Here is a 19,326-nt window from a genome sequence, read left to right as displayed (position 1 = left end):
CCTTCCCCCCACTCCACTCGCTCTCCTTTCATCCCACTGTATTCCACGGCTCCAGAAACACCCACCCCCCACTCCATGTCTGATCTCTGAGACTCAAGAGTGTGTTTGTGTGTGTATGTGGTTCAGAGTTGTAAGCACTTTTACTGACTGGTCCCCAAAGCTGAGGACCTGGAATGTGTCCCAGACTTAATTAAGATGGCAGACAGTGTAAAACTGAACTGGTAAACACACACACACACACACAGCAATGGACAAGAAGATCTTCACCCCGACATACCTGTTAATGAATGGACAAATAAAATATAACAAAGATTCACAGACTGAAAAAATATTCATTATTTGTGTTAATTATCCCTCAGTTTGTTCCAAACCTGTGTAACTTTCATTTTTCAGTGCAACAAAAAAACAACAACAAGTCAGTTAAAAAAAATGTTCACAGTGTGAATGAATGGTGACTAGGGACTGTAAATCTCCCAAAAATTACACCATTAAAAAACACCAAAAATTGGTCCATATGAACCATGCAACATATTCCAAGTTGTCTAAAGTCATACAGTATTTTAGTGTATGAAACAGACTGAACAGCTCTCAGTAGCTGATAGCTTTCAAATCTCATTTTTGTCATTTGAATAGGCACATATTAAAATTTGACACGTTTGATCTGTTACAGGATGCCAATGACATTTGGCATCACTAACATCAGACATAGTTATGGCCATCTCTTCTGCAAAGCATGCTGGGAAAGCACACACAGTAGTCATGGTAAATGAAGCCATTGTGTTCATAATCATCATTCAGTACAGAATGTGTGTGTGTTTGTAATTGTGTGTGTGTGTGTGTGTGTGTGTGTCAGAATCTGGTGGAGTGTAACCTTCACTTAAGATCTCAAGGACTTCAGCTCTCTTCCCACGCTTGCATCCGTCTCTCTCTCTGTCTGCGCATCTCATACGTCTCTCTCGTCTCCGCTCAGGAATAAGCAGCTGTGGAGAGAGCGATTGAAGGATGGAAGTGAGATTAGTTTAACTAAATTGGGTGGAATTTAAAAGCAGAAAAAAGTGGCATGAGGCGAGTGCTGGAAGAGAGTCGGAGATGGGGGCAGGTGAGTGAGAGACGGCCGTAACGGAGAGAAAGCCAAATAGCACGATTAGGAGAAGAACATTGGAGAAGAGCAGAAAGAGAAATAGAATAAATTCAGCTTGAGGAGATCTAAGGAGCTCATCACACATGCTTAGTCTTAAAATGATAGTGTACTCAAAAATGTTCGTAGTGGAATTTTGAAAGGTTCTCCAATGATGTCATGGTTCTAAATGGAACTTTTGTTTTTAAAGAGATAGTTCAGCCAAAAAAAACTCACCCTTGTGTCATTCCTTTCTACTGTGGAACACAGAATGGGCTCTAATTTTGTTGTTTTGTTTCTGTTCTACAGAAGAAAGCCACAGGTTTGGAATAATTTGAAGGAGAGTAAATAATGACGGAATATTCCTTTTTGGGTAAATTATCACTAAAACAAATGTTTAATTTTGAACCATAACATCATAAAGTGCTGTAGTGGTGATATTTTTGTAGGCCAACCCATAAATGATCATCAATCTGGATCCCTCGACAAAAACCCAGTAGGATTTTTCCATTGTCTTTTGGATTATTGCAGAGAATTAGCTCTGTGACTAACAAAAGTTGATTCTTACACATTTCGTTCATCGTTATAATGTTCATGAATTTTGATAATGTTCATGAATTTTGAAGTCTAGGCTATAAATTAACTACACCACGATTGCATGACTTCAACATTCCCATCATTAAGCTTCAACATCTCTTTCAGTCTTTAAAACATTTTCCTTTAAAAGTTTGAGTCATAATAGTTTGCAAGAGCGCAATTATAAACTGTAAAAGCAACTTGTGAGCAGATGAGTTTACTAGTTTGTTTCTTCATCAGATTTGTAGAAATGTAGCATTGCATCACTTGCTCACCAATGGATCCTCTGCAGTGAATGGGTGCCGTCAGAATGAGAGTCCAAACAGCTGATAAACACAATGGGTCCTATCATACACCCGGTGCAATGCGATGCCAAGCGCAAGTGATTTTTGCCAGTTTCAGCCTAACGCAGTTATCATTTTCACATCCTGCACCATGTTGTTTAAACAGCAAATGCATTTGCGCCCATTTGTGCGGCCATGGGCGTGCTGGTCTGAAAATGAGGTGTGTTCAGGTGCATTGTTGGCACATGGCTATTGACGGGTGAACACTCTGCTTATTACACACACAGGGACGTGCAGCAGCACACAAACATGCCAAATATTCAAAATGAAAGGATTACAATGTCAAAGATTATTATTGTGCCTTGTAGATGGTCCTCTTGCGCTTTTTAACCTTGCGCACGAGCAGAACCTTTCCTCTCTGGAGAAACGTTTAGTCTTTGCTCTTGCAAATTCTGCCATGTAAAACAGCGAATCCGCCATGGCGCGAGTACAACTGGCTTTTAAAGGGAATGGGAGATGAGACTCTGATTGGTTTATTGCACGTTATGCCCAAAACTCACCCATGACTCATTAAGAGAATAGGTACAACCCTTTTTGACCATGTGCCTGGTACACTGACCTTTTTCCCGTGGTTAAACTATCAAAAATGTATTCGGACACGTCCTAAGTGTACTTGCGCTCTGCGCTTTAGACCATGCGCTTAGATCGTTAAAATACGGCCCAATAATCCACAAGTAATCCACACCACTCCAGTCCATCAATTAAATGTCTTGTGAAGCCAAACATTGCGTGTTTGTAAGAAACGAATCAATCAAGGTGTTTTAACTTTACACCATTGCTTCCAGCTAAAATATGAGTCCTCTATCCATAGTATTGCTTTCTACAGTGAAAAAGTCATCTCGTCTGAATCAGGGGAGGAATCTGCACAGATCAAGCACTGTTTACAAACCAAAAAAGCTCTAAACAAATGTGTGTGTAAATTATGATTCAAGAGGACAACAGGTGATGGACTTTTTCACTGAAGGAAGCGTTATTATGGGTTGTGGACTCCTAGATTTGTTTCTTACAAGCACGCACCTTTTGTCTTCTCCAGATGTGAACTGATGGACTGGAGTGGTGTGAATTACTTGTGGATTATTGTGATGTTTTTATCAGCTGTTTGGACTCTCATTCTGATGGCACCCATTCACTGCAGAGGATCCATTGCTGAGCAAGTAACATCAGAAGATAAGTGAGGTGTTATGGAATCATCTGAAGTGAGGTTAGTAAAGCTGTCACGTTGAGATGTTTTGGTTCTGGTTTTGAAGAGTAAGCGCTACAGCGAGGGTTTCACCGTGACACTGGCCTGCTCTCTCGACTAGTCTCGATCTGTTTCTTTTATTTCCATCCCTTTACCTGCTTGCCTGCATTTGGGAGACGGTGCATTCACACACACACACACACACACACACACACACACACACACACTACGACACACCTGCAAGAATTGCTTATGCGCTGGATATCGCAGGTCCTTTAGGAGAGATGCGTCTCTTTGTTACTCAGACTTCAGTGTGAATGAGAATATTTTGAATGATTATTAATGACAAACCGGCATATTCTCCATGGCAACCTCTCTACCTTCTTTCACTCTCTGTCCTTTTCATTTAAATTGTAAACTCTGAGCTGCGTGGGTGGATGGAGTGAGCGAGAGAGACAGGCACGAATAAAAGCGGGGTTTTGATGTGAGCTGCGTTTGCGTCGTTTCTATCAGCCAGTAGCGCTGATGAGCACAGGAACACAACTGGCTTAACAAGGCACAGAATGTGCCCTTAACAAGCCACAGGAATCTTTACGAGGAGCACAGTCTCACAACCTTTTCTCAGCGACACACGCAGTGCTGCATAACAGACTCCAGTCAAAGCACAAAAGGAACTGCTGCCACTCAAAAACATACAGTCCTGCCTTGTTTAGTTGCACTGGCTAATAATAGTTTTTTTTGTGTCTGTGATGCCAATTGGATTGAATTCAGTCTGTCTCTTAGAGGGGGAATCTTGCAAAAACATGTCTGGGTCATATTTCACCCCAAAATCAAAAGAAAACAAATAAGAACTGATATCTTAAAGAAAAAAGACATTTAAGAAAATTAAGCCTATTTTTAAGACTTCGTTTTTTGTTTTTTGCACACAATTTCTCCCTAATTTCTTATCGTAATGCAAAACATATATTTACAGTAATGAGAATTATAAAATCTGATAATAATAATAATAATAACAATTATCTACATGTATATTATACTATATAATCATTCTGAATTAAATTTACTGACAAATAAAATGTATATATAACAGTATAACAATATATATAATATATGAAATCACCTTTCAAGATGTATATATATATGTTTTACATACGTGTATATATACATTTTAGGGTAAAACATGACCTAAACTTTTTCTGATGGGATCATCTACAGGATTTTTTCTTTATGTATTTCTGTATGTATAAATAATTAAAGGTTAAGTGTGTCATCAGTTTAATATGCAGCGACAATTATCTCAAAACCTTGATATGTTTTTATAAACATCTCGGCCAGGCAAAAAACAGCTAATTTGACTCAACCAATAGACCAATATCGAGAGTTAGGGGCGGGACTATCTGTTTATCTGCCCAATGGCAGTATAGGAAACCTGTTTTAAAACAGTTATTTTAGCAAACGGCCTGGTGATGCATGTGGCCCTGGAATTGCACTCTTCACCTTTCAGGAGATTTGTGAATCTGTTAGTCGTCTTTATATCATTACCATGTTATTTTCACCGTTAGTTTAAATTTCTGCAAACGGGGGTGGAATTTTTCAAGTATTACATCCTTTCTAATGTAAATGTGGCTTTGTTTTCCGTGCAGCAGACACTTCCTGTTATATAAACAGACAGGTGACATCTGGAGTCTTCAGTCTGTGCTGTTTTGCACATGTTTTCACATGATGACATGGGTTTCGTCTGGCTGTACTCTGAACATTTTCATCTAATGCATAAGATAGAATAGAATTTCTTGCATTTCATCTTGTTAGGAAATATATACATGTATAAATATATGTATTTTGACATAATAGAGACTTAGGACTAAAAAGACATTTAAGAAAATTAAGCCTATTTTTAAGACTTCGTTTTTTGTTTTTTGCACAAAATTTCTCCCTAATTTCTTATCGTAATGCAAAACATAGATTTACAGTAATGAGAATTATAAAATCTGATAATAATAATAATAATAACAATTATCTACATGTATATTATATTATATAATCATTCTGAATTAAATTTACTGACAAATAAAATGTATATATAACAGTATAACAATATATATAATATATGAAATCACCTTTCAAGATGTATATATATATGTTTATATATATTTATATATATAAAATGTATTTTATAATATTTTTATTTATTTATAAGTAATCATTAATTTTAGAATATTAGTCAAAATATTGATAAAATTGTATTTAGTTTATTTATTTATTTTATTATATTTTATTTATATTTTATCATTCTCAGTATTGAAACATGACCTAAACTTTTTCTGATGGGATCATCTACAGGATTTTTCCTTTATGTATTTCTGTATGTATAAATAATTAAAGGTTAAGTGTGTCATCAGTTTAATATGCAGCGACAATTATCTCAAAACCTTGATATGTTTTTATAAACATCTCGGCCAGGCAAAAAACAGCTAATTTGACTCAACCAATAGACCAATATCGAGAGTTAGGGGTGGGACTATCTGTTTATCTGCCCAATGGCAGTATAGGAAACCTGTTTTAAAACAGTTATTTTAGCAAACGGCCTGGTGATGCATGTGGCCCTGGAATTGCACTCTTCACCTTTCAGGAGATTTGTGAATCTGTTAGTCGTCTTTATATCATTACCATGTTGTTTTCACCGTTAGTTTAAATTTCTGCAAACGGGGTGGAATTTTTCAAGTATTACATCCTTTCTAATGTAAATGTGGCTTTGTTTTCCGTGCAGCAGACACTTCTTGCATTTCATCTTGTTAGGAAATATATACATGTATAAATATATGTATTTTGACATAATAGAGACTTAGGACGTTGTCCAGAACGCAACCAATTAGCAACGCCCTGGCAACCACACAAAACACCTTAGCAACTGTATAGCAATGCCCTGGTGACCAGTGTCATGGCTGCAATTTTTGCACAGTAAAATCAAGTTGGCTTAATATTATTCGTCCCACCCATGTGGCCTTGATTACATCAGCAGAACAGAAAATTAGTTTCGGAGGCAGAGAAAGTTATTATATTTTCATAAAAGCAATGTTTTGATTTGGAGTAATGTGCACTGATGAATCACTCACAATATGGGTAGGGACATTTATTAAGTAAGAAAATCAGGTCAATTTAGATTTCATGTTGTTAGGCTCCTTACACAAACAGCACAAACCCTTTTAGTTGCAGTTTATTCCTTAGAAATGGCAAAAGGAATCACTGATCATCTCAAAGCCTCATGGGATTGAGAAAATGTGTCTCACACCCTGATCCGGTGCGGGCCGTTTACTGTCATCCTAACGCTGCTGATGCTCTCTGACATTATTGTACAAACATCTATTCTGATCTCTCTGGCCGTCCGGTGACTTCATGATCCCCCCGCCGTCGGGGTCCAGACTCATCCGTTCTCAAGCCAGCTCTAATTTCAGCCATGGTTAATTTCTCTCATTTGATTTTCTGAGGCCGGTGTTAAATGGTGGCGGGTGGCTACGCATGCTTTTAGAGATTTTGGATCAGAAAAGTGCAAAGACTTTTTAGAAAAAGATGGGATTAAATGCTGAAAACTTGCTCAATGAAAAGATTAAACATGCAGCATGGTGATGACTTTGCAAAATTGTCTCTGTAAAGCCAACATAAAACAACATTGGCAAACCATTTTACTTCACAATACATTTTATTTTAAAGTGAAAATGTATATTCAATAAAAACAATAGCACTTGATTAGCCTGCATGGCCTTTCAGTAGTGCAAATTATTTCTCTTATATACAGTATATATATATATATATATATATATATATAAGCATTCTATTTCAAGTCTTTACTATCACATTTTATCACTTTAAATCAAAGAAATTGCTCATTTTCTCAACCAGAAACAACAAATAACTATGGAAGCTTGAGGAAAAAAGGAAAAAACGTCATAATTGTGAGATAAAAATTCACAATTGCCTTTTTTTATTGACTGGAGGAAATGACCTTCCATAAGTAACACTCTGAATGAAATGTGAAAATTTAGACTGTGTTATGTTCCACATGTGTTTTGTGTATTTTGTTTAGTTTTTCTCTCTTTCTCCCCTGTGTGTTTATTTTGCCACTGTCTCTTTAAACTATTCTCAGGTTCATGATCATTGGACTATATGGCTGTCAATCATATTTGTGACGTCACAACGCTCGACCAATCCGCTGACGTAGATTAAGTAGATTACATTAAAGACTGAAAGAGTCTTACTCTGATAATCTGTTTTTACAACTTAAAAAAAAATTTATAATAATTTTTACAGTGTAGTTATTTATATTTTGCTAAAAGATTACAAAAGTATTTTATATAATAGTAATTATAATGTGGACTGAGAACCAGAAACTTGTTCTAAAAATGTAAACAGGGGCAATTTTGATTTTATGTTGGTTTTCAGGCACATATTTCTAGATTATATTTTCCTGCATGTCATTTTTAGCAATACTGTGGTCATCAGATTGTCTTTATTTTCTCTGAAGACATTTATAATTTCTCTTTCCATAAAAGAAGTGAAAGCAAAGCGTTTGGGACTTTCCACGAGTTGCTGTGAAGCTTCACCTGAGGTTATTTAAATTAGATTGAAATGTTGTGTCGTTTGAGTACAATCTTAGGTTTTGAATTGGACAGGATAGAGTCTTTGCACTCGGCTGTTGTCCTCAGCAGTTTTAAGGGAGGCGACTAGTTATTCAAGAATGTAAGAGGACTGAAAATCATTTAAAACCAACGTTTAGAGAGATGATGGCCAGATTTTGAATGCATCACAGTGAGAGACAATATTTCAGTCATTTAATTAAAAACCTGTTCAAAAATCCTGATAGACTTCAGGACGAAGGAACTGGAGGGGCTAAAATTCACCTAATTTCTAGGTTTTGGCCTACAAAAACACATCCTTCTGTTGTAGGTCATGCAAAGAGATGAGCTATTACAGAGGTCATTAATGGCGAGACACTACAGGCAAAAATGGTTATTCCTATCCATATTCTGGAGGTTTTTACAGATGGATTTGCAACATTTAATACTTTAATAATACTTTAAAATTGTATATCTATAAGATAGATAGATAGATAGATAGATAGATAGATAGACAGACAGACAGACAGACAGACAGACGGAAGAAAGAAAGAAAGACAGACAGACAGATAGACAGATAGATAGATAGATAGATAGATAGATAGATAGATCTTTTTTTTTTCTAGCTGTTGACAGTATTTTCCGATTTATGGAGTGATAAAACGAGAAATGTTAAAGCCGACTCTAATATGTCAACAAATGGCTTCATCCAGTGTTAAGATATTTGTTCTAGAAATGAATGCAAATCTGTGCATCTCATTAGATGACACTTCATTTGCATATTTAAACATAACATTTCAAATCTTTTAATGCAAAAGCTGTTTGTGATTTTTAAGGTATAATCAATCAACTGGGGAAGTATGGTGATATTTTTTGTCTTGCTTATATAGAGAAGTTTTAAAGATGCAGCAAGCAGTGGCTTGTTCTCCTCACTAAGCACTATTGCATTTGGTTTGCAGTACAGTGCAGCATGTCATAAGTAGTAATTTTATGATATTTTACATGCTTTTTTGGTCCGTCCCCATTCATTTTGATTGCCTGAAAAAGAACGGTGTGAAACTTCTCCCCAAGAGAAAGAAGGTCACACGTGTGGAAAAACATGAGGCTGAGTAAATTATAACAGAATGTTCATTTTTTGGTGAACTTTTCCTTTAAAAGTCATCTAATGGATTCGTCCTCTCTGTGTATTCGCCACGGCAATTAACCATGATGTCTAAATGTCACACCAAATCAAAATAACATGCGCAGATCAAATTGTCAGCCATTCAGGACGCTTGTTGTTGAGTTTGAGCTTGTTGTTTTTTGTGTCATTTTATGGACGAAAAATGCATCACTGTAAAAAATGATATAAATCATAAAAAAATCACAAGGGGGTTTGACTGATGCATTTTATGCTGTAGAATATGTTGAGCCTGTGTTAAACACAGACCTCCTTTCAAGCATTAAACCAAAAACCCATTCGAAAAACCCATTAACTTCAGTATGAAGGAACCAAGAGTGCTAAAATGCAACTCATTTCTTGGTTTTGTCCTGCAAAAATTTTCCGTCTTTTGTAGGTCATGCAAAGAAAGCTATAACAGATGTCATTTATCTTTACATTTTAAAGATGCAATAAGCAATGACTCGTATGTTTATCTCACTAAACTATTGCGTTTGGTTTGCAGTACAGTGCAGCAGTCTTAAGTAATCATTTTATATTTTATGGTGCTTTTTTGGTCCGTCCCCATTCATTTTGATTGCTTGAAAAAGAACGGTGTGAAACTTCTCCCCAAGAGAAAGAAGGTCACACATGTAGAAAAACATGAGGGTGAGTAAATTATAACAGAATGTTCATTTTTTGGTGAACTTTTCCTTTAAAAGTCATCTAATGGATTCACACACACATAGGAACACATCTTCTCTGTGTATTCGCCACGGCAATTAACCATGATGTCTAAATATCACACTAAATCAAAATAACATGCGCAGATCAAACTGTCAGGATTTCAGGATGCTTGTTGTTTGAGTCTGCACCGATTTTATTAGGCTATGAGGAAATCTCTCGGCTTTATTAAAAATACAGCCGTCTCCGGTAGCATTGACCTGAGTTACACCCATTCAGAATGAACTGGAAATTTGCCCAGTCTCGCTCTCCATCTCTCTCTTTTATGCCTTTTAGCTGCTGTTCAGTGGTCAGATAAAATGAACGAGGTCACTTTTGTATGGAAATTCAGCGGAAATGAATCAAAGTGGAGAGACGCTTTTTCACCGCTGTTAAATAACCATCCCTTTAATTCAAGAGAAGAACAGATGAGAGCGATGGTGTGTGTGTGGGTGTATCCTGATTTTATTCTGCATTTCTATTTCTCATTAATTTTGCCAACTTCACCATCTGCCATTGCTCCTTCAGATGTTTGTCATACTCCTTTTGTCTTGCTGTACAGTCTTAGACATGCTAAAAAAATAGCCAATAATGAATTATGAGGTTTTCCTTCTAACAGTGTCTTTCTGTTCATCTCATTTGCATATACAGTTAAATTGAGATAAATAAATCATGATACCGGTGCATTTTGGAAAAATACACACACTGTGAAAAAAGTGAAAAAACTTTTTTTGAAGTTGTGAATAAAACAAAGATTATTGAAGCATGTTTTACTAGAAAAGAGTATTTCAGTATTTCAACTTCATGTTTAGTTCAGAGTGTTATTTGCTGTATCTTTGTAGTTGTTTGTGAAATTTACTAGCGATTTCTGAGTGAAAATTGTTTTAAAGTAAATCCTGCATCAGTTTGTTTCAGTGCAGGATCATAATTCTTGTCTTTTTCTAAGATGCCACTGCATTTTTTGTTTTAATTGCATTCTAGGCTTGTCTTCATTTGCATATGTGGCCTTGATGTTGTCCTTTTTGGAAATGAATTAGTAACTTTTTTTAATGTAACCCTCCTCCTCTGAACATTGAGATCTTTTGAGGAACATGTAGCTGTTAATTTGAAGAAGTTTGTAAAGTTTATGGCATCAGATGAAGGATATTCATAAGTTATAAAGGGATCGTTTACCTAAAATTGAAGTTTCAGTTATATGATTTATTTTCCTTGTTGTTCCAAACCTGTGGAGCACCAAAGAAAATGTTTGGGAGCCCATTTACTTTCATTTTATGGATGAAAAATGCATAACTGAAAAAAATGATATACAGTAATCAATAAGTCGTGGCATCATATTTTTTCATATTACTTTTAACTCATCAAAATAATTTAACCAATTTCAGTTATATTTTATATAGGTAAGAGATTCAACTAGACACAATTTAAAAATGAGTTAAAATGGCTAATGTGATTATACTTCAAAGTTGAAATGAAACTTCATTTAATTGAGGTAAGTTTTTGAGACATTTTTCAAAATATCATCTTTTGTGTTCCACAGAAAAAAGAAAGTCGAATAGGTTTGGAATGACATTAGGGTGATTAAATAATGACAGAACATGCCGTTTCAGATTTATTTGAGTTTTAACTATGGTCAGTCAGGCGGTCTCTTGCTATCTAAGTAGGCGATTCTTGGCCAGAATAAGTTGCAATATGTGCCAGATTTTTTGTGAATAGTCAAGCATTTGGGATACATGAGACTAGACATTTTGTTTTGTAATTGATGAACTCTGCAACATCGCCACTGTTATTGATTCAACACTGAAGTGACATCTTCAGCTGAAATTGAATTTGTTTCATAATTGAAGAATTTTGCAGCATTTACCCTGGTATTTTCCTGTTTATTGCTGTGAAGCTACTTTGAAACAATCGGTATTGTATAAAGTGCTATAGAATCCAATGTGACTTGACTAGACGAGGCACACAAGTCCTCAGTCCTGAACATCAGCCGAGGGCTCCACACACATCTGTGCTGATGAAAACAGCTGGACATCTTCAGGTCCACAGGCTGCATCTGTCATGACAGCAACGGGACGCTCCTCTGAGTTTAGAGACTGACATCCAGGCAGGTAGAAGACAATGTTAGGGCTTCTCACAGAGTCTTCTAGAAGTTCAAAAAGTTTGGGGTCAGTAAGACTTTTTTTATGTTTTTGAAAGAAGTCTCTTCTGCTCACCAAGGCTGCATTTATTTGATCAAAAATACAGTAAAATCAGTAATATTGTGAAATATTATTACAATTTTAAATAAGCCTTTTCTATTGTAATTTATATTAAAATATAATTTATTTCTGTGGTTCAAAGCTATATTTTCAGCATCATTACTCCAGTCTTCAGTGTCACATGTTCTTCAGAAATCATTCTAATATGCTGATTTGCTGCTCGAGACACATTTATGATTATTATTAATGTTGAAAACAGTTGTGCTGCCTCATATGTTTGTGGAAGCCATGATACGTCTTAATTCAGGATTCTTTGATGACTAGAAAGTTCAAAAGAACAGCATTTATTCGAAAATAAATATCTTTAGTAACTTTATAAATGTCTTTACTGTCACTTTTGAATTGAATGCACCCTTGCTTTTATTTCTTCAAAAAAAATAAAAATAAAAGTACTGACGCCAAACGTTCTAACTGTGCAAGCTTTCTCCTAAAAATGTTGTGTTTTTAGTATTTTATTTAATAATTCTCACATTATTTTATAGGTTTGTTAAGCTGTTTACCTTTTAAGGACTACACAGTGTAGCTGATTTCCGATTGTTATCCTTGTGTGAGTCTTTTAATGCTTTTGTTTGTTTGTTTTATCAAATGTTGTAATATTGTGATTAATTCTGAGCTGGTTGGTTTGACTGAAGACTTTGACTTTTTTGAAATCCCTATGAAAAACATAATGGGAATGTGCTTCCAGAACCCACATACAGTAGTGCCGGTAAATGACGTGTGCAAACCAGTGCAAACTATTGACTGAGTCTCTTCTACCTGTCAATCACTCAAGCCAGCTAATAGCCAACGGCAGAGGAGGGGTTCTGTGATTATGATTATGATGTAATCCAACACAGTTCTCCAGTTTGAATCTCATTAGCATAATCACAGAGTAGGACATGTACAGTAATCCAGTGAGGAGAGATTCTCCATCACTATTCCGTGTGTTTCCTGTGGAGACGGACATGTATGTGCCATCTGCTCACGTGTGTGTATGTGTGTGTTGAGGTATCAGCGCTAGATTCCTCTCAAACCAAAAATGCTCGTAGGATTTTGATGTAGTACGCGGTTAAATCATGGAAATGATAGTGGGAGCGTAAAGCTGAGGGGGAAATGCGTTTCTAAGAGATGGATTTCTGATGATATCACCACGGGACATTTTTCAGACGGCGTGGCGCGGGGAAGAATGTTTATCATTTGATGCCGTTGGATACTCAATTTGATTTAGTGCAAATACTTCACATAATGTAACGGGCGGAGAAAGACCTTTTGCAGATAACAGCATCTGTCTCTTATACATGAGCAATTTCTAGCCATTTCTGAGCGAAAACTGTTTGTACACCAGCATTTTTCAGTGTTGTTGGTGCCATCCTTCAATAAGTCACAAAATGTTAAGAAACGTGGAGGAGTTTGTTATGAGATGTTGTGCATTTGTAGATAATATAAATTATCTTTTGTTAAATAAAATTATAGTTTGCTCTACATGTTGTAAGTCAGCTTAAAGGTAACCTATTAACATTTCTTTTATGGTAGCATTTTTACATTCCTTGTCTGTTATTATTTTATTTTGGTGGTGCCATTTTTCAATAACAGTTTCAGAATGTTCTGAAGAAATTAGTCATGGAAGAGTTTCTTATGAGATGAATGTTTTTGCTGTAGTTTAAATTTTTATTGTTAAATATAAAGTAATAAAAAATAAATATATTACAAACAGTAAAAATAAATAAATACAGTATTTTATACAAAAATTATATGTTTTGTTAAATAATTTTCATTGCATATGGTAAGTCAATTAACAACCAATTAACATTTATTTTATGGTGGCATTTTTTCTTTTTTTGTCAAAGTTTTTAAAATTTTTTATAAAATTTTATTTGGTGCCATATTTCAATAACAGTCACAGAACATTGTTATAATAATGAGTCACGGAGGAGTTTACAATAAGTTTTGTGTCAATATACTAGACGTTTCACATGTTTCAACAGCATTCAACATGTCAGTCATTATAAGACATGTAAGGGGCCGTTCACATGTCGAGCCTAAAAACGTGTGGAAAATGCTCGGTGCGCCGCTTTCTGCTTTTTTCCAAAGCGTTCGGGCGCTTGCGCTCCGGAGGCGTCTGCCGTTGCTAAGCAACCATGACCTGCGCTCTCCATGAAGACGCGGAAGTTTCAGCAAAGGGTAAATGGATTTGCAGCACTAAAAACCGCTTGCAAGTAGCTCTGCTACTAAATGTATTTAAAAATGGCTATCCCTGTACAGCTACGATCAGCTGTTCCTTCATCTTGGCTGAGCTTTCAATGTTGTTACGGGAAAGGATGAAGCTGATTGGTTGGTTTTTGTCACATGACCCGCGGTGCGCTTGCGGCAGAAAAGTTTAAATGTTTTTATCTCGATGTGGCACAGACGCGCGCCTACATTTGAAATAACGAACTTGAGCGCACAAAAGACGCGATATGTGAACGGCCCCTTAAACTCAGAATAAATAACATGTCATCATTTACTCATGCTCATGTCGTTCCAAACTGGTATGACTTTTGTTCTTCTCTGTTCCTCATCAACACTCATCATATGACATTAGACAGATGCATATAGTCATAGTTCCTTTTGGTGCTTGCTTTACTTCTTTCAGGTTAATCGCCCCCGATTGACTATTTTGTATTGACAAGAGCAGCGTGAACATTCTTCAAAACATCTCTTTTTGTACTCCACAGACAAAAGTTAGTCATACGAGTTTGCGAACAAATTGAGAGTGATTTTATTGTAATTTTTAGGTGAACTGTCCCTTTAAATCCAGAGGAATGAATGAAGATCTACACATTCCTTCACCTATTGCAACAGTTGATTTTTTTGAAGTTGTGAATAAAACAACAATTATTGAAGCATGTTTTACTAGAAAAGAGTATTTCAGTATTTCAACTTCATGTTTAGTTCAGAGTGTTATTTGCTGTATCTTTGTAATTGTTTGTGAAATTTACTAGCGATTTCTGAGTGAAAATTGTTTTAAAGTAAATCCTGCATCAGTTTGTTTCAGTGCAGGATCATAATTCTTGTCTTTTTCTAAGATGCCACTGCATTTTTTGTTTTAATTGCATTCTAGTTGCATTCTAGGCTTGTCTTCATTTGCATATGTGGCCTTGATGTTGTCCTTTTTGGAAATTAATTAGTAACTTTTTTTAATGTAACCCTCCTCCTCTGAACATTGAGATCTTTTGAGGAACATGTAGCTGTTAATTTGAAGAAGTTTGTAAAGTTTATGGCATCAGATGAAGGATATTCATAAGTTATAAAGGGATCGTTTACCTAAAATTGAAGTTTCAGTTATATGATTTATTTTCCTTGTTGTTCCAAACCTGTGGAGCACCAAAGAAAATGTTTGGGAGCCCATTTACTTTCATTTTATGGATGAAAAATGCATAACTGAAAAAAATGATATACAGTAATCAATAAGTCGTGGCATCATATTTTTTCATATTACTTTTAACTCATCAAAATAATTTAACCAATTTCAGTTATATTTTATATAGGTAAGAGATTCAACTAGACACAATTTAAAAATGAGTTAAAATGGCTAATGTGATTATACTTCAAAGTTGAAATTAAACTTCATTTAAATGAGGTGAGTTTTTAAGACATTTTCCAAAATACCATCTTTTGTGTTCCACAGTAAAACTGTAAAACATGTAGAAAATTATAATAGAATTGTAATTTTTAGGTGAACTGTCCCTTTAAATCCAGAGGAATGAATGAAGATCTACACATTCCTTCACCTATTGCAACAGTTCAGTCCAGAGAGCTGAAGCGCAGCCAGAGAAAGAGAGAGAGAGAGAGAGACAGTGCTGATAGCATCTCTCTCCAGCTCCAGTGTGTCTGCTGTAATTACAGAGAAACACACTACAACACATCCATGTCAACACTCACTCAGGTAACACAACTGTTACCTCGCTCTTCCACTAACGCACATTCCTGCTCGGGTTATAAAGGGCAGCTCAGCGTTTGACGTTCAGATGTTCGATTTTCAGCTGTAATATTTATCCACATTCCAGCCGAGCGAGTGCAGCACTTTGAGGTGGAGATGTGTGTGTGTGTGTGTGGTTTATAAATTAGATGGTGTTTAGCCATCCGTTCTCTTTAGGAAATCACTAATGAGATCTCGATCGTTTCTCCTAGACAGCAGTGAGATTAAATGGCCGCTTTTATTTGATTCTTCTGCTTCTGTTTTTTTTGGAGAAAAAGACTCATATTTGTCTGTAGAAATCTCAGACTGCTTGGATTTGTCAAGATACCAGAGTATGCGATCAAAATGTATATATCTCAATATGAGTTCAAATATTTCTCATGAAATTCTCTCAAAATCAAATGACCCGAGCTGTGATAATTACGTTCATTTTTCAGATTCAAATTGCACTTTAATTTGTGTCTTTTTATTTATCTTATGGAATTTTAGGATAAATCATTAGTGGAACATTTCAGGCAATATGGGATGTCGTTTTGGTAACATTGTTTAAGTTAACAGTTTTAACAATAGTTTACCATGAAAGTAGATGTACTGCATTGGTAGATATTTTAATATAATATAAGATATTTAATATAATTTTTCACCATTAAAAATTAAAGTAATTCATACACTTATAAAAATAAGTATTTTACAATATTTTACTACATTATAAGTCATTTATTGTTGTTTAATATCATATTTCACTGTATATGTTAACTTGATTTTATTTGATTTTATTTTGAGCTCCCTGTGATGGTTCTGAAGGACATTATGGGTCCTCATCAAATAGAGATCATTAGTTTTTAATCAAATGTTTAGTTGTGAGTCGTTTCATGATCTCTGTTCAATGATCTTTGACAGGAAGTGAAGGCTGGTGTTCTCTTTATGAACGGAGACTGTTTGTGTGTTTATGTCAACAGTGTGTGTGTGTGTGTGTGTGTTTGCCATCTGTTCGTGTCTGCTACTCTCACTGTGAGACTAATTACAAGACTTTACATGTACCCACAACAACCAAGACCAGAACCTGATGAAACCTTTCTGAGGAACCTCAATTCTCTCACACACTCATCTGACACTTTCACAGCTTCATTTATGTGTCGATATGAGTGTGTGTGGTTGATCTCTGTGTATTTTATGTGTGTGAGATTAAAACTACCTGGTTTGCACCTCTCCGTCCTCAAGTTCTCCATCAGACAAAGCGAGACAGACACTGAAAGAGAGAGTCAATATTGTCTCAGCAAACTTTATTAAATCCATATAGCTGTAGTCTGAAACAATGTCAGTATTTCACACACTGTAGCACAACGTTCTGTGCAAACAGATGAAATCTGCTCTAGATGTGTGGAAAAAAGATTGTTAAATATATTTTTCTACATTTTGTTTGAGTTGGTCTGTATTTTTAATTGATTTTTATTTAAAAAATGCTAGTAAATTTTACAAAGAATTACAAAGAAATGGCAAGTAACACATTGAATTAAATGTGAAATTTGAAGTAGAACGACTGAAATAGTATTTAAATGTAAAACGTGCTCCAGTAACAACTTTGAAAAAAAATTTTTTAGAGTGTATTATTATATTTAACCTTATATAAAAACTAAAGTAGTCTGTAATCATTTTAATAACTACAATGAAAAAATGGTGTAGAAACAAATTTCACTCAGATTTTTTTTAGATTATTGAAGTGCATTTTATAAGAAAATTTCAGTCTTTCAAAATTTTGTGTATAATTTTGTTACTTGCTATTTCTTTGTAATTATTTGTAAAATTTACTAGCAATTTTTAAATACATTTTTTTTCAAAGCCATCACTGTTCACACATAATTATTGAAAATCATCTTTAAAAGCATCTTTCTCCATTAAAAGCAGTTGTTGTTTTTTTGCAAGCAACGTAATCATTTTTATGAATTAATAATTTTCCTCTGAATGTATGGGTTGGTTGGTTAGGGTTAATTATTTGTGCAATTTCTAAGTGAAATTTTTTTCTACTCCAAATTTTTTTCAGTGTATTCTCTAGCGATTTGTGTGTGTGTGTATATATATATATATATATATATATATATATATATATATATATACATTAGATTAGTTGGAGTATCAAAAGTGTCAAACATTTGGAATATAATACTATGACTCATGACTGATTTCTTTAGTTAATTGAATACTGATGTCTATTTCTCTCTGTTTTTTTCCAAGGGAACTATGGTGAGAGTGGGATGGAGGCGTTTAAAGAGATGGCGGGAAAGGAAGGGATTTGTATCGCTCACTCTGATAAAATCTGGAGTAACGCCGGCGAGCAGAACTTCGACCGTCTGCTGGCCAAACTGCGCAAGTATCTGCCCAAAGCTCGCGTGGTGGCGTGTTTCTGCGAGGGCATGACCGTACGAAACATCCTGATGGCCATGAGACGACAAAACCTCGTCGGAGAGTTCCTGTTGGTCGGCAGGTCAGTGGAGGAATGAATGGTGAAAAACATGGAGAAATTGAGTGCGATCTTACTTGGCCTTCGACTGGAGATTTAATTTGTAAAACCATCCCGTAATAAATTAGTTGTCTGTATCCTTTTTATGAATTTTTATTCCAGTTCTAGTTCTTTTAAAACATCAAGTTAAACTAAATGAAAAATGTTGCCTTGGCAACTAGCTGAAATAAGTCTATTTATTATTTTTTTTTTTTGGTAGTTTATTTTATTTCAGTTCATTTTTTTTATTTCAAGTAACACAAATTATTTTTTTTATGATTTTAACTGTAATACCCCTGGTATGGACTTCTGTTAAGAAATCTTTGTGACTTTTTCAGCATCAGCTTCTCAGTAAAGATGAGAACCAACAGGAAGTTTTCATCATCATCATCATCCTCATTGTCATCTTCATAACCATCATCGTCATCATTACATTATCTTCATCAGCATCATCATTGCAGGTATGTTTCATAATTTAGGGTTTTGTGCATCTTAAAAATAAAGGCTCTAAAAGGGGGGTTTGCAGTGATGCCATAGGAACCTAGCAGTGATCAGTTCTTAGGAACATTTAATATATACAGTGGGGGAAAAAAGTATTTAGTCAGCCACCAATTGTGCAAGTTCTGCCACTTAAAAAGATGAGAGAGGCCTGTAATTTTCATCATAGGTATACCTCAACTATGAGAGACAAAATGAGAAAAAAAAATCCAGAAAATCACATTGTAGGATTTTTAAAGAATTTATTTGCAAATTATGGTGGAAAATAAGTATTTGGTCAATAACAAAATTTCATCTCAATACTTTGTTATATACCCTTTGTTGGCAATGACAGAGGTCAAACATTTTCTGTAAGTCTTCACAAGGTTTTCACACACTGTTGCTGGTAATTTGGACCATTCCTCCATGCAGATCTCCTCTAGAGCAGAAATGTTTTGGGGCTGTCGCTGGG

At 35.3% G+C, this 19,326-nt stretch overlaps 1 protein-coding gene across 1 annotated transcript in view; it reads left to right on the top strand.

The window, feature by feature from the left end:
* grm5b (glutamate receptor, metabotropic 5b) overlaps positions 1-19,326 on the top strand; it is a 57,319-nt gene that overhangs the window by 8,700 nt on the left and 29,293 nt on the right. Inside the window, exon 3 of the mRNA XM_016242506.1 lies at positions 18,113-18,362. Coding sequence (XP_016097992.1) covers positions 18,113-18,362 — 250 coding nt within the window. The remainder of the gene's footprint in view (positions 1-18,112; positions 18,363-19,326) is intronic.

This window comes from Sinocyclocheilus grahami, unplaced genomic scaffold, assembly GCF_001515645.1.
Source record: "Sinocyclocheilus grahami isolate Dianchi unplaced genomic scaffold, SAMN03320097.WGS_v1.1 scaffold661.1, whole genome shotgun sequence".
NCBI lineage: Eukaryota > Metazoa > Chordata > Actinopteri > Cypriniformes > Cyprinidae > Sinocyclocheilus > Sinocyclocheilus grahami.
This window is presented reverse-complemented; position numbering and strand designations above follow the sequence as displayed.